The sequence below is a fragment of the Trachypithecus francoisi genome, unplaced genomic scaffold (assembly GCF_009764315.1).
Source record: "Trachypithecus francoisi isolate TF-2019V2 unplaced genomic scaffold, Tfra_2.0 Lachesis_group5, whole genome shotgun sequence".
In the NCBI taxonomy this organism is placed as follows: Eukaryota; Metazoa; Chordata; class Mammalia; order Primates; family Cercopithecidae; genus Trachypithecus; species Trachypithecus francoisi.
The window spans coordinates 121,300,837-121,314,989 of NW_022681470.1; the positions used below are offsets into that span (position 1 = coordinate 121,300,837).

The following is a 14,153-nucleotide window of genomic DNA, read 5'->3' on the forward strand; positions in this document are numbered from 1 at the left end:
TGACTGATGCACTTCCAGGCATCACAGCCAATCATCATTATGTTTTCAGAAAAGTGGAAACTATTTTTTTCTATTTGTTCTTTAAGAGTAAGGAAATCTTTCACAGACGGTTCCCAACAAACCTCTCCTTCACCTCTCATTTGCCAAAATTGGATCAGTTGTACACATCTAACCCAATTACCTTCTAGGGGAATGAGACTGATTGGTTTAGACAAATTAAGATTCATCCCTAGTGTATTAGTCCGTTTTCATGCTGCGATAAAGACATACCTGAGACTGGGTAATTTATAAAGGAAAGAGGCTTAACTGACTCACAGTTCCACAAGGCTGGGGAGGCCTCACAATCATGGTGGAAGATGAAGGAAGAGCAACGGGACATCTTACATGGCAGCTGGTAAAGCGAGAATGAGAACCAAGTGAAAGGGTAAACCTCTTATAAGACCATTGTCTTGGCGATTAACATTAGGCTCCTCATTACTTATGCAAATTTCTGCAGCCAGCTTGAATTTCTCCTCAGAAAATGGGTTTTTCTTTTTCTATCACATCCTCAGGCTGCAAATTTTCTGAACTTTTATGCTCTGTTTCCCTTTTAAAACGGAATGCTTTTAACAGCACCCAAGTCACCTCTTGAATGCTTTGCTGTTTAGAAATGTCTTCCACCAGATAGTGGAACTTCTTTAAGTTCAAAGTTCCACAGATCTCTAGGGCAGGGGCAAAATGCTGCCATTCTCTTTGCTAAAACATAGCAAGAGTCACCTTTATTCCAGTTCCCAACAAGTTCGTCATCTCCATCTGTGATCACCTCAGCCTGGATTTCATTGTCCAAATCATTATCAGCATTTTGGTCAAAGCCATTGAACAAGTCTCTAGGAAGTTCCAAACTTTCCCACATTTTCCTTTCTTCTTCTGAGCCATCCAGCTGTTCCAACCTCTGCCTGTTACCCAGTTCCAAAGTCACTTCCACATTTTTGGGCATCTTTACAGCAGTGCCCCACTCTACCAGTACCAATTTACTATTTTAGTCTGTTTTCACACTGCTGATAAAGACATACCTGAGACTGGGTAATTTATAAAGTAAAGAGGTTTAATTGACTCATAGTTCCACATGGCTGGGGAGGCCTCACAATCGTGGAAGACATAGGAAAAGCAAAGGGACATCTTACATGGCAGTCGGCAAAGAGAGAATGAGAACCAAACGAAAGGGGAATCCTCAGCCAGGCATGGTGGCTCATACCTGTAATCCCAGCACTTTGTGGGGCTGACGTGGGTGGATCACCTGAGGTCAGGAGTTTTAGACCAGTCTGACCAACATGGTGAAACTCCGTCTCTACTAAATAGAAAAAAATTAGCTTTGAGTGGTGGTGTGTGCCTGTAATTCCAGCTACTTGGGAGCCTGAGGCAGGAGAATTGATTGAACCCAGGGAGGCAGAGATTGCAGTGAGCCAAGATTGCACCATTGCACTCCAGCCTGGGCAACAAGAGTGAAAGTCCATCAAAAAAAAGAAAGAAAGAAAGAAAGAGAGAGAGAGAGAGAGAGAGAGGGAGGGGGTGGCAAGGGGAGAGAGAGAGAGAGAAAGAAAGAAAGAAAGAGAGAGAGAGAGAGAGAGAGAGAAAGAAAGAAACCTCTTATAAAACCATCAGATCTTGGGAGACTTACTCACTACCATGAGAACAGTATAAGGGAAACTGCCCCCATGATTCAATTATCTCCCACTAGGACCCTCCCACAACACGTGGGAATTATGGAAGCCACAATTCAAGATGAGATTTGGGTGGGGACACAGCCAAACCATATCACCTGGATTACTTGGTAGGCACCTGGACTTGGAATCAATTGGTAGTCTTCCAGTAAACAAGAAGACAAGAAGCTACTGATAAGCAATGATTTGTGTTGCTAAATATCTGTAAAAACAAAAGATCTGGACAGGGAGGAATAATTTTTCCCACTTAGTTTTTAGTAAGTGTGCAGACATAGCAAGATTCATGTTCAAAGTGGATTCTACAAGGATAGAGAGGGAAGCCCAAGGTCAAGCCTGGTCAAGAAGAGGATGAGGAGCCTGACTAAAGTTTTGATAAAAGGGATCTTTATCATTAATTAAGAATCACTTAATTTCAGAAATTTCAGAAGTTCTCTATATAAGAATAATGAGTGTGCAGTCTTGCCCACCCTTACTGCCTTACTGCTTGTTCTTTTTTTGGCATCATCTATTTTATGATTAGGGAGGAGGATTCTCTCTTAGCAAAATGTAATCTCCGAAAGTTAAGTTAGACCAAAATCAGCTTCTACTTTTAGAAACATTGCATGGAATTTGTGTAATGTAGTTTTTCAAAGCACCTTTCCCTTAATCTTAAAACAATTTCATTGTAAAATCATTGTACAGTATTATAAAGCTTGGATTATGGTTAAAATTAAGTATAAACTACTTTAAAAGTAAATTATATAAGATCAAAGGTTAGTGTAATATTTAGTCATACTGTAATATGACTAAATAAATAATTTGCCAGGTATGGTGGTTTGTGCCTGTAATCCGAGCACTTTGGCAGGCTGAGGTAGGAGGATCTCTTGAGTCCAAGGAGTTTGAGACCAGACTGGGCAACGTAGAGAGACCCCATGTCTAAAACAAAAAGTTAGCTGGGCATGGTGGCATGCACCTGTAGTCCCCGTTACTTGGGAGGCAGAGGGGTGAGGCAGGAGGATCGACTGAGCCCTGGAGATCAAGGCTGCAGTAAGTCACAATCACACCCACTGCACTCCAGCCTGGGCGTGAGACACTGTCTTATAAAAAAAAAGAAAAGAAAAAAATTAATAAATAAACAACCATAACTGATGCAAAATGGTAAGAATCTGAGAGACCTTTTAAAGTGAGACAGAGAAGCTGATTGCCAGAGAAAAGGCTAATTTGAAAATTCATAGAAAATTTAAACTGACCAAAGGTAACCCAAAGAAATGTCCCTTCTTTTTTACTCTGCTCTGAAATAGAGCAGTGTTTCTCAAACTTGTCTATGTAGGGATCTTATTAAAATAGCTTCTGGGTTAGTAAGTCTGGAGCAGGACCAAGAGTCTGGATTTCTAACAGGCTCCCAGGAGACAATAATGCTGCTGTTCTGCAAATCACACTGAGTAGCAAGGAAGTAGACAAAAGAAGCAGAATATTTGAAAGTGGTCAGTACACAGGCAAGGGGTTAGAAGGGTAAGAATGTAATCTAATGCTTCTTTCAGCTAAAAGTGGCTAAAGCTTTAGCTAAAAAATGAAAGAAAAAAAAAGCCTACAGTTTAAACAGAAATTGTCCTTTCTCCCTTTTGATGCCAAACTCCTTGAAAAAATCAAGTACTTAGGTAACAGTTGGTGTGACAATATTGGAAAAAGGTCTTATTCTACAATAATAGGGTTTTATTTTATTTTATTTTAGAGACAGAGACTCACTCTGTCACCTAGGCTGGCGTGTAGTGGCACAATCTTGGCTTACTGCAACCTCTGCCTCCTGGGTTCAAGTGATTCTCCTGCCTCAGCCTCCCGAGTAGCTGGGATTACAGGCGCACACCAACACGCCCATCTAATTTGTGTTTTTTTAGTGGAGATGCAGTTTTACCATGTTGGCTAGGCTGGTCTCGAACTCCTAACCTCAAGTGATCCACCTGCTTTTGCCTCACAAAGTGTTGGGATTACAAGTGTGAGCCACCACGCCCGGCCTCAAAAGGGTTTTAGAAGAGTTATAAAAATTCGATTAGAGACGTGAAAGAATATCAAGATTAAAATAAGCAGTTTCACACCTGTAATCCCAGTGCTTTGGGAGGCTGAGGCGGGAGGATTGCTTGAGCAGGAGGATTGTTCAAGACCAGACTGGGCAACATATTGATGGCCTGTCTCATTTTTTTTTTTTTAGAAAAAACTGTATAGGAATTATAGAATATTTGAGCTAGAAAATACACAGATATCATTTAATTATAACCTCACATTTTATAGGTAAGGCCTACAGATGGGGGATGTCTTGCCCAAGGTAACCAAATTAATAAATGGTACATTCTGGACTTAGATCATAAACATACAGAACCAGGAAGAATTTAGGGATCATTACAGAGATGGAAATAGATTTTTCTAATAATAGCCTGACTTTCAGCTCAGTAAGGACAGAGCTTTTTGTATCTCCAATATCTAGTACTCGGCTATGATGATTACTTGATTAATTCCTTAAGTTAAAGGTCAAGGAATCAGATTCCTAATTTACTTGTTACTAAATCTTGCTCTGAATTTCACTTCTTTCTTAGTAATAACTAATTAATAACCATTAAGCCCATTGTTTGAATAGTTCTATTTTTATATAAGTGATATAATTGAATAGCTGACATTATACATTTTTTTTAAGTTACCCACATCTATGGGAAGCTTAGTTGTTTAGATCAGAAGTCCACACATATCCCACTGCCACAGGGCACCTGTTAGCAGATTAAATTTTAGGCAACTGATAGATTAAAATACACAGATACTAAGAGAAGTATTTTACAAACCCAAATACGTAAAGACAGCAAATTCAACACTTTGTTTACTTTTGGCTTTCTGTTCATCAAAATAAAATCCTTACTGAAGATCAGTTAATATGCAAAACTGCTAAAAATATGTATTAACTCTCAGATGTCAAGAGATTTCTGGCAAACAAATATTCAAATTAGTTAAACTTCATGTTTTGAGGACTGCTTATATTTATTATGTATCCTTTTAATAGGCTAAAATTTCAAAATTTTCAATTCTAAACTTACTCTCTTTTTCATGCGTGAATAATTTTCTGGGATAGAAATAGCTTTTTGCAAAAGGTTTTCATTTCTTTTCTTTTCTTTTTTTTTTTTTTTTGAGACAGAGTCTCACTCTGTCCCCCAGGCTGGAGTGCAGTGGTGCAATCTTGGCTCACTGCAACCTTCACATCCCAGGTTCAAGCAATTCTCCTGCCTCATCCTCCCTAGTAGCTGGGACTCCAGGCATGCATCACCACACCCGGCTAATTTTTGTATTTTTAGTAGAGATGGGGTTTCACCATGTTGGCCAGACTGGTTTCGAACTCCTGACCTCAGGTCATCCACCTGCCTTAGCATCCCAAAGTGCTGGGATTACAGGCATGAGCCACCGTGCCTGGCTGGTTTTTTAGTTTCTAGTTTGCATTTTTCTAGTTTGAGATCATTCTTATGTTTGCAGTAGATCAAAAATCAATAGGAATGTGCTTCAGAATGACAAAGATTTTATACATTTTTATATGTAAAAAATAAAGACTAGATAAAATTAACATGTAGTAAGATGAAATTGAATTCTGAAGTTGAACTGCATTCTTTGTAAGCCATTACAAAATCTATTAAATATCTATTGATTACTCACCAGGAAAATGCAAATCAAACCCACAATCAGATACCATTCACACCCACTAGATGACTATAATAAAAAAGAGGGACAATAGCAAATATTGGTGAGGATGTGAAGAAATCAGAACCTTAATATGCCACTGGTGGGAATGTAAAATGGTGCAGCCATTTTGGAAACAGCTTGGCAGTTTCTGAAAATGTTAAACATAGCCAGGTGCTGTTGTTCATGCCTGTAATCCCAGTACTTTGGGAAGCCAAGGCAGGCGGATTGCTTGAGTCTAGGAGTTTGAGACCAGGCGGGGCAACATGGCAAAACCCTGCCTCCACAAATAATACAAAAATTAGCTGGGCATGGTGGAGCATGCCTGTAGTCCCAGCTTCTCAGGAGGCTGAAGTGGGAGGATCACTTGTGCCTGGGAGGTTGATGCTACAGTGGGCTGTGATGGTGCCACTGCACTCCTGCCTGGATGACAGAGTGAGATTTTGTCTCAAAAAAAGAAAAATGTTAAATATAAAGCTACCATATGACTCAGCAATTCTACTCCTAGGAATGTACCCAAGAAAACTGAAAACATGGTCACACAAAAATTTGCACATCAATATTCATAGCAGCATTATTCCAAATAGCCAATAGTGGAATTAACTCAATGTCCATCAGTTGATGAATTGGTAAACAAAATGTGTTAGATCCATACAGTGGAATCATTCTGCCATAAAAAAGAATGAAGCACTAATACATGCTACAGCATGAATGAACTTTGAAAAAAACAATGCTAAGTGAAAGAAGCAGACACAAAAGATACATATTGTATGGTCCCATTTAAATAAAGTGTCCAGGATAGGAAAATCCATATACAAAAAGTAGACTAGTGATCACCAAGAGGTATGAGAGGGAAGAATGGAGAGTGACTGCTAATGGGTATGGAGTTTCCTTTTTGAGTGATAAAATGCTTTGGTGTGAGATAGTGATGATAGTTGCACAAACTGTGAATATACCAAAATTTACTGAATTGTATACTGAAAAAAGTAATTTTTATGGTATGTGTATCAGATCTCAAAAAAGTTATTATTAATAAAATTTATAGAGTTATGATACTTTAAAAAATTTAAAATAGGGCATTTGTGGTACTAATCATATTTGTAATTCTTGCAAAATAAGATCTTGTCTGATTTCCAGGTACCAATAGTCAAATGGTTGTTTTTGATTGGTCATTTAAAAAAAATATATAAAAGTGGCTGGGTGCAGTGGCCCACGCCTGGAATCCCAACACTTTGGGAGGCCGAAGCTGGCGGATCACGAGGTCAGGAGTTTGAGACCAGCCTGGCCAACATGGTGAAAACCCATCTCTACTAAAAATAAAAAAAAATTAGCCAGGTGTGGTGGCGGGTGCCTGTAATCCTGGGGAGGCTGAGGCAGGAGAATCACTTGAAAGTGGAAAGTGGAGGTTGCAGTGAGCCGAGATCAGGCCACTGTACTCCAGCCTGGGCAAAAGATCCAAACTCCATCTCAAAAAAAAAAAAAAAAAAAAAAAAAATATATATATATATATATATATATATATATATAAAGTGAATGTCACCTATGTAATTGTCTACGAACTAAAATGATTTCCTGGTCCCCCAGGCTAGTGCGGATCTGGGAAGAACGAGTAAGCTTAACCAAGCTAAGAGAAAAGGTCACCAGGGAAGATGGAAGAGTCATTTTGAAGATAGAAAAAGAGGAATGGAAGGTAAACTTTTATAGAATATTTGATTTTCCACATTTTGCATTTTGTGAGTCACCTGCGAGAATGATTCTGAGACTGTGTAATTGAGACTAGAATAGTTAGAAATTTTAATAATACACCAAATGCATTTGAGCAACATGAGCAACTGAAAAGAAACACAGCTTCACAATTATTTTGCAAAAGTTCATTTGCTTCAAGTCCGCCTAAACTTAAATCATTTGTAATATTTCTCCTATTAATCCGTTTTATAGCAACTTCTCATTTCCCATAACAAAGATAACCATCTGCCTAATAAAAATAATATTGCTTTTCCAAAGAAATGCTCAGTTAAAACTTTATGGAATGGAAAATTAGTATTTTCATTGGGTCTAGCACCTAACTCATATTCTTTCTCCCCCTTACACACAAACTCACAGTTTAATTATACTAGGCATACTCTAATTTTTACAAGAGCTTCTAACCCTTGGGTCAGTGTTTATTTTTATGTTTTATGTCACTGTTTGTCAGAGTTAGCTCCTTTATATTCTCTACTGGCTATTTTAGGCTGAAAGGGAAAAGGTACAGGGTTCAGAATAGTTGAAACTCTTAAAATTCTCAAATTAAAAAATAAATCTTTTAAAATATTCATATATTTCAAAACAGAACTGGAAAAGCAGTTTGAATTATTGATTGAAGTGATTTTTTTGGATACTCTCATTTTCAATAACATATATGTGCTTAAGGAAAGCCTAATACTGTATAACAGAATCATCAGGACATACTGCTATGTGTCTACATTATAGATCAAAATATTTCTGTTTATTCTATCATGATTGGGGTTTAAAGGTTTAGCCAAAAAAAAAAAAAGGTAAAGATCTTAAAACTTGGAAGTCACACAAAGCACTTGGAAAAGTAACCCATTAAGGAAAACAAATTCCAAATATTCCAAAGTGCTTATTTAAGTCAAATATCACATTTCAGGGTGGTGTGACACTAAAACAATTTAAGTAATATACAACAACTATCATTTCTTTTACTGTAGACCCTCCCTTCTTCTCTGCTGAAACTGAATCAACTACAGGAATGGCAACTTCATAGAACTGGTTTGCTGAAAATACCTGAATTCATTGGAAGATTCCAGAACCTCATTGTGTTAGATTTATCTCGAAACACAATTTCAGAGATACCTCCAGGGATTGGTAAGAAAGATTATTTTTATTCCTGTGCTATTTTATCTACCTGCAGATGTACTTTTTATTAAGATTTTTTTGGATACATGGAATAAAGACTTCTTTATACAGCCCTCAACCTTGAGAAATTTTAAACGTTTAATCTAAATTGAAGCTTCTAGAGGATTCAAGTTTTGGATTTACTGAGGTGATTCAAGATGAGAGTTCAATGAGAGAAAAGCCTCTTTGGAAATATCCTGTAGATTCTCAATACAATATTGTCAGCTCAGCTATTCCTCTTAGGAAAAGCTTCAATAGCCTTCCACAGGTTGAAGGCAATAAAGAAAACAAGAAGATTCCTCAGATGGGAAAAAAAAATCTGAATAGAAAATTTCTCAGGATTTTGTGTAGATGAAACAAAATGAAAATAGTTTTGGATTTTTTTTTTTCCTATTGCATGGATAAATTTGTCCCTTGTTTGAAGAAGGGACAGGACACAGACTGGGAAAAGGGAAAAACGAAGAACTCCAAATTTGCCAATACAAAACTGGCAAGTAAGTTATGCTGTAACACTTTAATAACTATAAACATTATTTTATATCCAACTCCTCTCTATTGTATATTATTTTTTATAGGACTGCTTACTAGACTTCAGGAACTGATTCTTAGCTACAACAAAATCAAGATTGTCCCCAAGGAACTAAGTAATTGTGCCAGCTTGGAGAAACTAGAACTGGCTGTTAACAGAGATATATGTGATCTTCCACAAGAGGTTAGAAAGATATAAATGCCTATGACTGTATTTTCCATCTGCAGTAGTTGACCTCTCAGTGTGTGGTTGTTAACAATAATAAAACTAATGAGAAAATTCTATGTATTTCAGAAAAAATATTTTGGGAAAACCATTTCCATAAGTATAATGCAGGTTTTTAATTGGAGAAAGATTTAGTGTAAAAGATACTTCTATTATTATCACAGTACTGACATCATTTGTTAAACTGTGATCTCCTTGAAGACCAGGGTGAGAGTTGTATTATAGTCTCAGAATTGAGGGCAGAGCCTAGGTTGTAGTGATTACTTAAATGTTTTTTTAATTAATAAATGGTTATCATAAAGCACAGACAATGTGGTGATAACAATAGGACTGGAATGCCTTCAAACTTTGATTTGGTATGATGTCTTGTTATTGTTTAAACCAAATTGATCATATAAAAATAAAGACATTTGTATTACTTTTTGAAAATATTTAATGCTCTTAGAATCAGTGAAGAAGTTTCCATGGGGCTTTGGTTTTGAAAACAATGACTCTACAAGATAAAAGTTAAGAAAAATAATAAAATAAAATAGACTATTCCCTTCTCCCACTTTATCTTAATTAGTATATCAGACTTCTCTTCCAAAACAGCAAACTTGTCACCAACAATTGTTGCTCTTGCAAATAAAACATAGTATATACATATACATTATATCTTCTAATAGTTCAATTTCATGAAATGTATACCCTTGTGTATTAATCTCTTCTCACACTGCTGATAAAGACATACTCAAGACTGGGTAATTAATAAAGAAAAAGAGGTTTAATGGACTCAGTTTCACGTGGCTGGGGAGACCTCACAATCATGGCAGAAGGCGAAAGGCATGTCTTACATGGTGGCAAGAGAGAATGAGAACCAAGTGCAAAGGGAAACCCCTTATAAAACTATCAGATCTCACGAGGCTTATTCACTCCTATGAGAACAGTATGGGGGAAACCACCCCCATGATTCAATTGTCTCCCACCAAGTCCCTCCCACAACATATGGGAATTATGGGAGCTACAATTCAAGATGAGATTTGGGTGGGGACACAGCCAAACTATACCACTTTGCATACAATAAAAATGATAATATAGATAATTTCTTACACATACAAGAGGGTCAATAAATATTTTATTTCTAACTCATATGTTTTTGTTTCTGTGCTGGCTCCATTATTATAAAAGCTATGTGATTTTGTACAGTATAACCAGTCTTTTTTTTGGGACAGGGTCTCACTCTTTCACCCAGGTTGGAGTACCGTGGTGTTGATTCTGGCTCACTGCAGCCTCAACATCCGGGGCCCAAGCAATTCTCCCACTTCAGCCTCCTAAGTAGCTGGGACCAAAAGCTTGTGCCACCATGCCCGGCTAATTTTTAAATTATTTTGTAGAGACAGGGTCTCACTATGTTGCCCAGGTTGGTCTCAAACTCCTGGACTGAAGTGATCCTCCTAACAATTTGCCTACCAAAATGCTAGGATTATAGGCATGAGCTACCCCTTTCCTCCACCACTATTATTTGGAAGTTAAATTTTGAGTTTTCCCATACAATTCTCAACTACTGGATCAAAGGAAAATAATGGGTGCTTACTCTCAGCAAAAAAAGGGTTTTGCCAGGCACATTCTATAAACCCTGGAACCTGGTGATTCTGAAAGATAAATTTTCTTCGAATAGATGAACTTTCTATGAGAGTTTTATCCTTCCCTGGAGGTTATTTAGCTTTATATTTACTTTTAATTTGTTGTGGACTACTATGACTAAATAAAGCCCAAGTAAAATGTGAACATTCCTGGATGTGAAATATCGCCTTTACCAACATGAGTCTTTTAGTAGTTTACATTGTGGACATTTATTTTGAAAAACTTTGCTTTTTTCTTCAGCTCAGCAATCTGCTAAAACTTACTCACCTTGATCTGAGTATGAACCATTTTACTACAATCCCTCTTGCTGTGGTGAATATGCCTGCCCTTGAGTGGCTGGACATGGGAAGCAACAAACTTGAACAACTTCCTGATACTATAGAAAGGTAAAAGAAATAACTCTTTATGCTAATGATAAATGTCTTGAAACGTCTTATAAAAAAAACTAAGCAAGACAAATGGGATCTCGAGCATAATCAATCATGATAGGTTTGAAATACACTGTTTTAACAGAATATTTTCATTTGTTCCAAGTAAGTAAAAGGGTTTGGGAAGAAGAAAAAACTGGCTCTTTTCAAGTGATCCACCTGCCTCTGCCTTCCAAAGTTCTGGGATTACATGCACGAGCCACCACGCCTGGCCAAAACTGGCTGACTTTGAGAAATTAACAAGAATATGCCACAATAACCACCTTGCTTAGTATATGCCAAGCACTTCTATGCACTTTACAAGCGGATGAAGAAACTAATGACAGAGATGTTAGCTAACTTGCTCAAGTTAGTAAGTGGGCAAGCTAGGATTTGAACCTAGGCAGCCTGGCCCCAGAGTCCATGATGTTAAGCATTATCCATACTGCTTTGCTATAAATGGGCATATTAATTATTTGATTGTTCTCTTAAGACTCTAACTCAGATTAGGTAACATTAACAGCAGTTCTTCTTCAAGAAATCCTATGAGAATAGTGAAAGAATTCTAGAATATGTTGATTTGATTTCATTTCTATTGCCATGCGATGTAAGAGTTGTACTGTAGAGATGAATTTCCTGATGTGGTTTCTCTAATAACCAGGTAATGTGATGTCAGTTAACTCAGTAAGTATACTGGTTAAATATGTTGTAAAAGACATTTGATTTTTACATAAGAACCAAAGGCTGGGTGCAGTGGCTCACACCTGTAATCCCAGCACTTTAGGAGGCTGAGGTGGGAGGGTAACCTGAGCTCAGGAGTTCGAGGCCATCCGGGGCAATATGATGAGACCCCTGCCTCTTAAAATTATTTTTTAAAACTCCAAAACCAATGTTTTCATATTATACATAATTAATTGCAGAAACCTTAATTTTTCAGAATGCAAAACCTACATACATTATGGCTGCAACGAAATGAAATAACATGTTTGCCTGAAACAATCCGCAATATGAAAAATCTGGGTACTCTTGTTCTCAGCAACAATAAACTGCAAGATATTCCAGTATGCATGGAAGAAATGGCAAATCTGAGGTAAAAAGTTGTAGGCACAAAAGTGAAAAACCTTGCTTTCTGGCTGCAGAAAAAAGTAATGTAGAGAGATTGTTATTAATAAATTTCAGTTGTTATTTACATGAATGGATATTTAAAAAATCTTTTCCAATGTTGAAATTCTACAATTTGATGAATAGGATTCATATAACACTGGTCTATTCAAGAAAGAATCCTTAAAACTAAAGCAGTTTGGGATTTATCAGCTTTAAGAAGTGTCCTCCATTTTAGATGTTAAAAATTATTTTAGATTATTTTATGTTGCTTGTACGTCTTCTGAGAAATATCTTTTCATGTCCTTTGCCCGCTTGTGGGGTTATTTTTTTTCTTGTTGAGTTCTCTGTAGATTCTGGATGTTAGTTCTTTGTCAGATGTATAATTTACATATTTTTTTCCCATTCTGTAGGTTCTCTATTAACTCTGTTGATTATTTCTTTTGCTGTGCAGAAGTTTTTCTAATTAAATCTCATTTGTCTATTTTTGGGTTTGTTGTGTTTGCTTTTGAGGTCTTCATCATAAATTCTTTGCCTAGGCCAATGTCCAGAAGAGTTTTTCCTAGGATTTCTTCTAGGATTTTTTACTGTTTCAGATGTGACATTTAAGTTTTAACCCATCTTGAAAGCTCCCTCAAGCATTTTTCTTCCAAAGCTTTATCTTCTGACAATTGAGAATAAGAGAATACCCACTAAAACCCAAAACTTCCATAACCAAATAATTCATTTATTCACTTGTTCAGCAACTACCTGCCTTGTACTGGGTGGTGAAGACACAATGATAAGTAAGATGAAGGTATAAAAAATATGCAGAAACTAAGTTCATAGCACCAATTTTATATTTAAGATATGTTAACATTGCTCTTAGAAGTTAAGCTGTATTGCATGAAATATATGCTGAAGGCCGGGTGCGGTGGCTCACGCCTGTAATCCCAGTACTTTAGGAGGCTGAGACAGGCAGATCACTTGAGGCCAGGAGTTCAAGACCAGCCTGCCCAATATGGTGAAACCGTCTCCCTACTAAAAATACAAAAATTGTCTGGGTGTCATGGGTGTGAGCCTCTAGTACCAGCTACTTGGGAGGCTGAGACATTAGAATCACTTGAACCCAGGAGGTGGAGGGTGCCATGAGTCCAGATCATGCCACTACGCTCCAGCCTATGCAACTAGACTAACCAGTTGCTTTTATAAGCTTTGAAAGTAAGTTGTCTAAAGCTAGTGTTTTTTTCTCTTAAGAAAAAGAAAAAACATAGATTCTTGAGATATATCACATCTCACCAAGGTGTTCAGTTATTGAAACCAGCTAAAAAAGTAATTTAGTATATTATCATTTGACCTTCCTCCAGGGAAATAAATGTACACTTCCATGACACCTATAAAAATACTGTTTTTTGATGAACTGCTAGGTTTGTCAACTTCAGAGACAACCCACTGAAATTGGAAGTATCACTTCCTCCCAGTGAAGGCACAGATGAAGAAGAGGAACGGGAATTATTTGGCCTTCAGTTTATGCACACATACATACAAGAGTCACAGAGAAGAGCAGGTATAAGATTTGTATATAACACAGATTAAATGTTCTTTTTTGGTAATGTGTATATCACTGACTGCTGCCTTTTGATTAATTCCTTTATATATTTCTCATTCCATCTTAAGTTTTCTGTCAAATTCTGTTCTCTTAGTCAATACTGTGGGAAGAAAAAAAGTGAAATGGAGAGAGGGGTTGTAAAGATATTCAAAGTCTTTCAAGTGGGGGAAGGAAATAAATCCTTTGGCTAAGCATATTAAGTATAACCAAGTGACTGAAGATGTGATTCTTAAAGCTTTGCTACCGCATTCTACCAGCTTGCCACACATAGCAGTTTGACCATGAACTGACCTTCCCTGTCATTCCACAAATAGGAAAAAAAAAAAAAAAATTACCTAGGGATGAAAAATATTAAGAGAACAGTGTTTTTTTTTGTTTTTGTTTTTGTTTTTTTAAAG

General features: G+C 37.0%; 1 protein-coding gene across 2 annotated transcripts in view; it reads left to right on the forward strand.

Annotated features, from left to right (window-relative positions):
- Window positions 1-14,153, forward strand: part of LRRC39 (leucine rich repeat containing 39) — a 29,660-nt gene that overhangs the window by 12,384 nt on the left and 3,123 nt on the right. For both annotated transcript variants that reach the window (XM_033197193.1, XM_033197194.1), the window contains 6 exons: window positions 6,972-7,077; window positions 8,096-8,252; window positions 8,858-8,994; window positions 10,900-11,045; window positions 12,004-12,156; window positions 13,574-13,713. In XM_033197193.1, coding sequence (XP_033053084.1) covers window positions 6,972-7,077; window positions 8,096-8,252; window positions 8,858-8,994; window positions 10,900-11,045; window positions 12,004-12,156; window positions 13,574-13,713 — 839 coding nt within the window. The remainder of the gene's footprint in view (window positions 1-6,971; window positions 7,078-8,095; window positions 8,253-8,857; window positions 8,995-10,899; window positions 11,046-12,003; window positions 12,157-13,573; window positions 13,714-14,153) is intronic.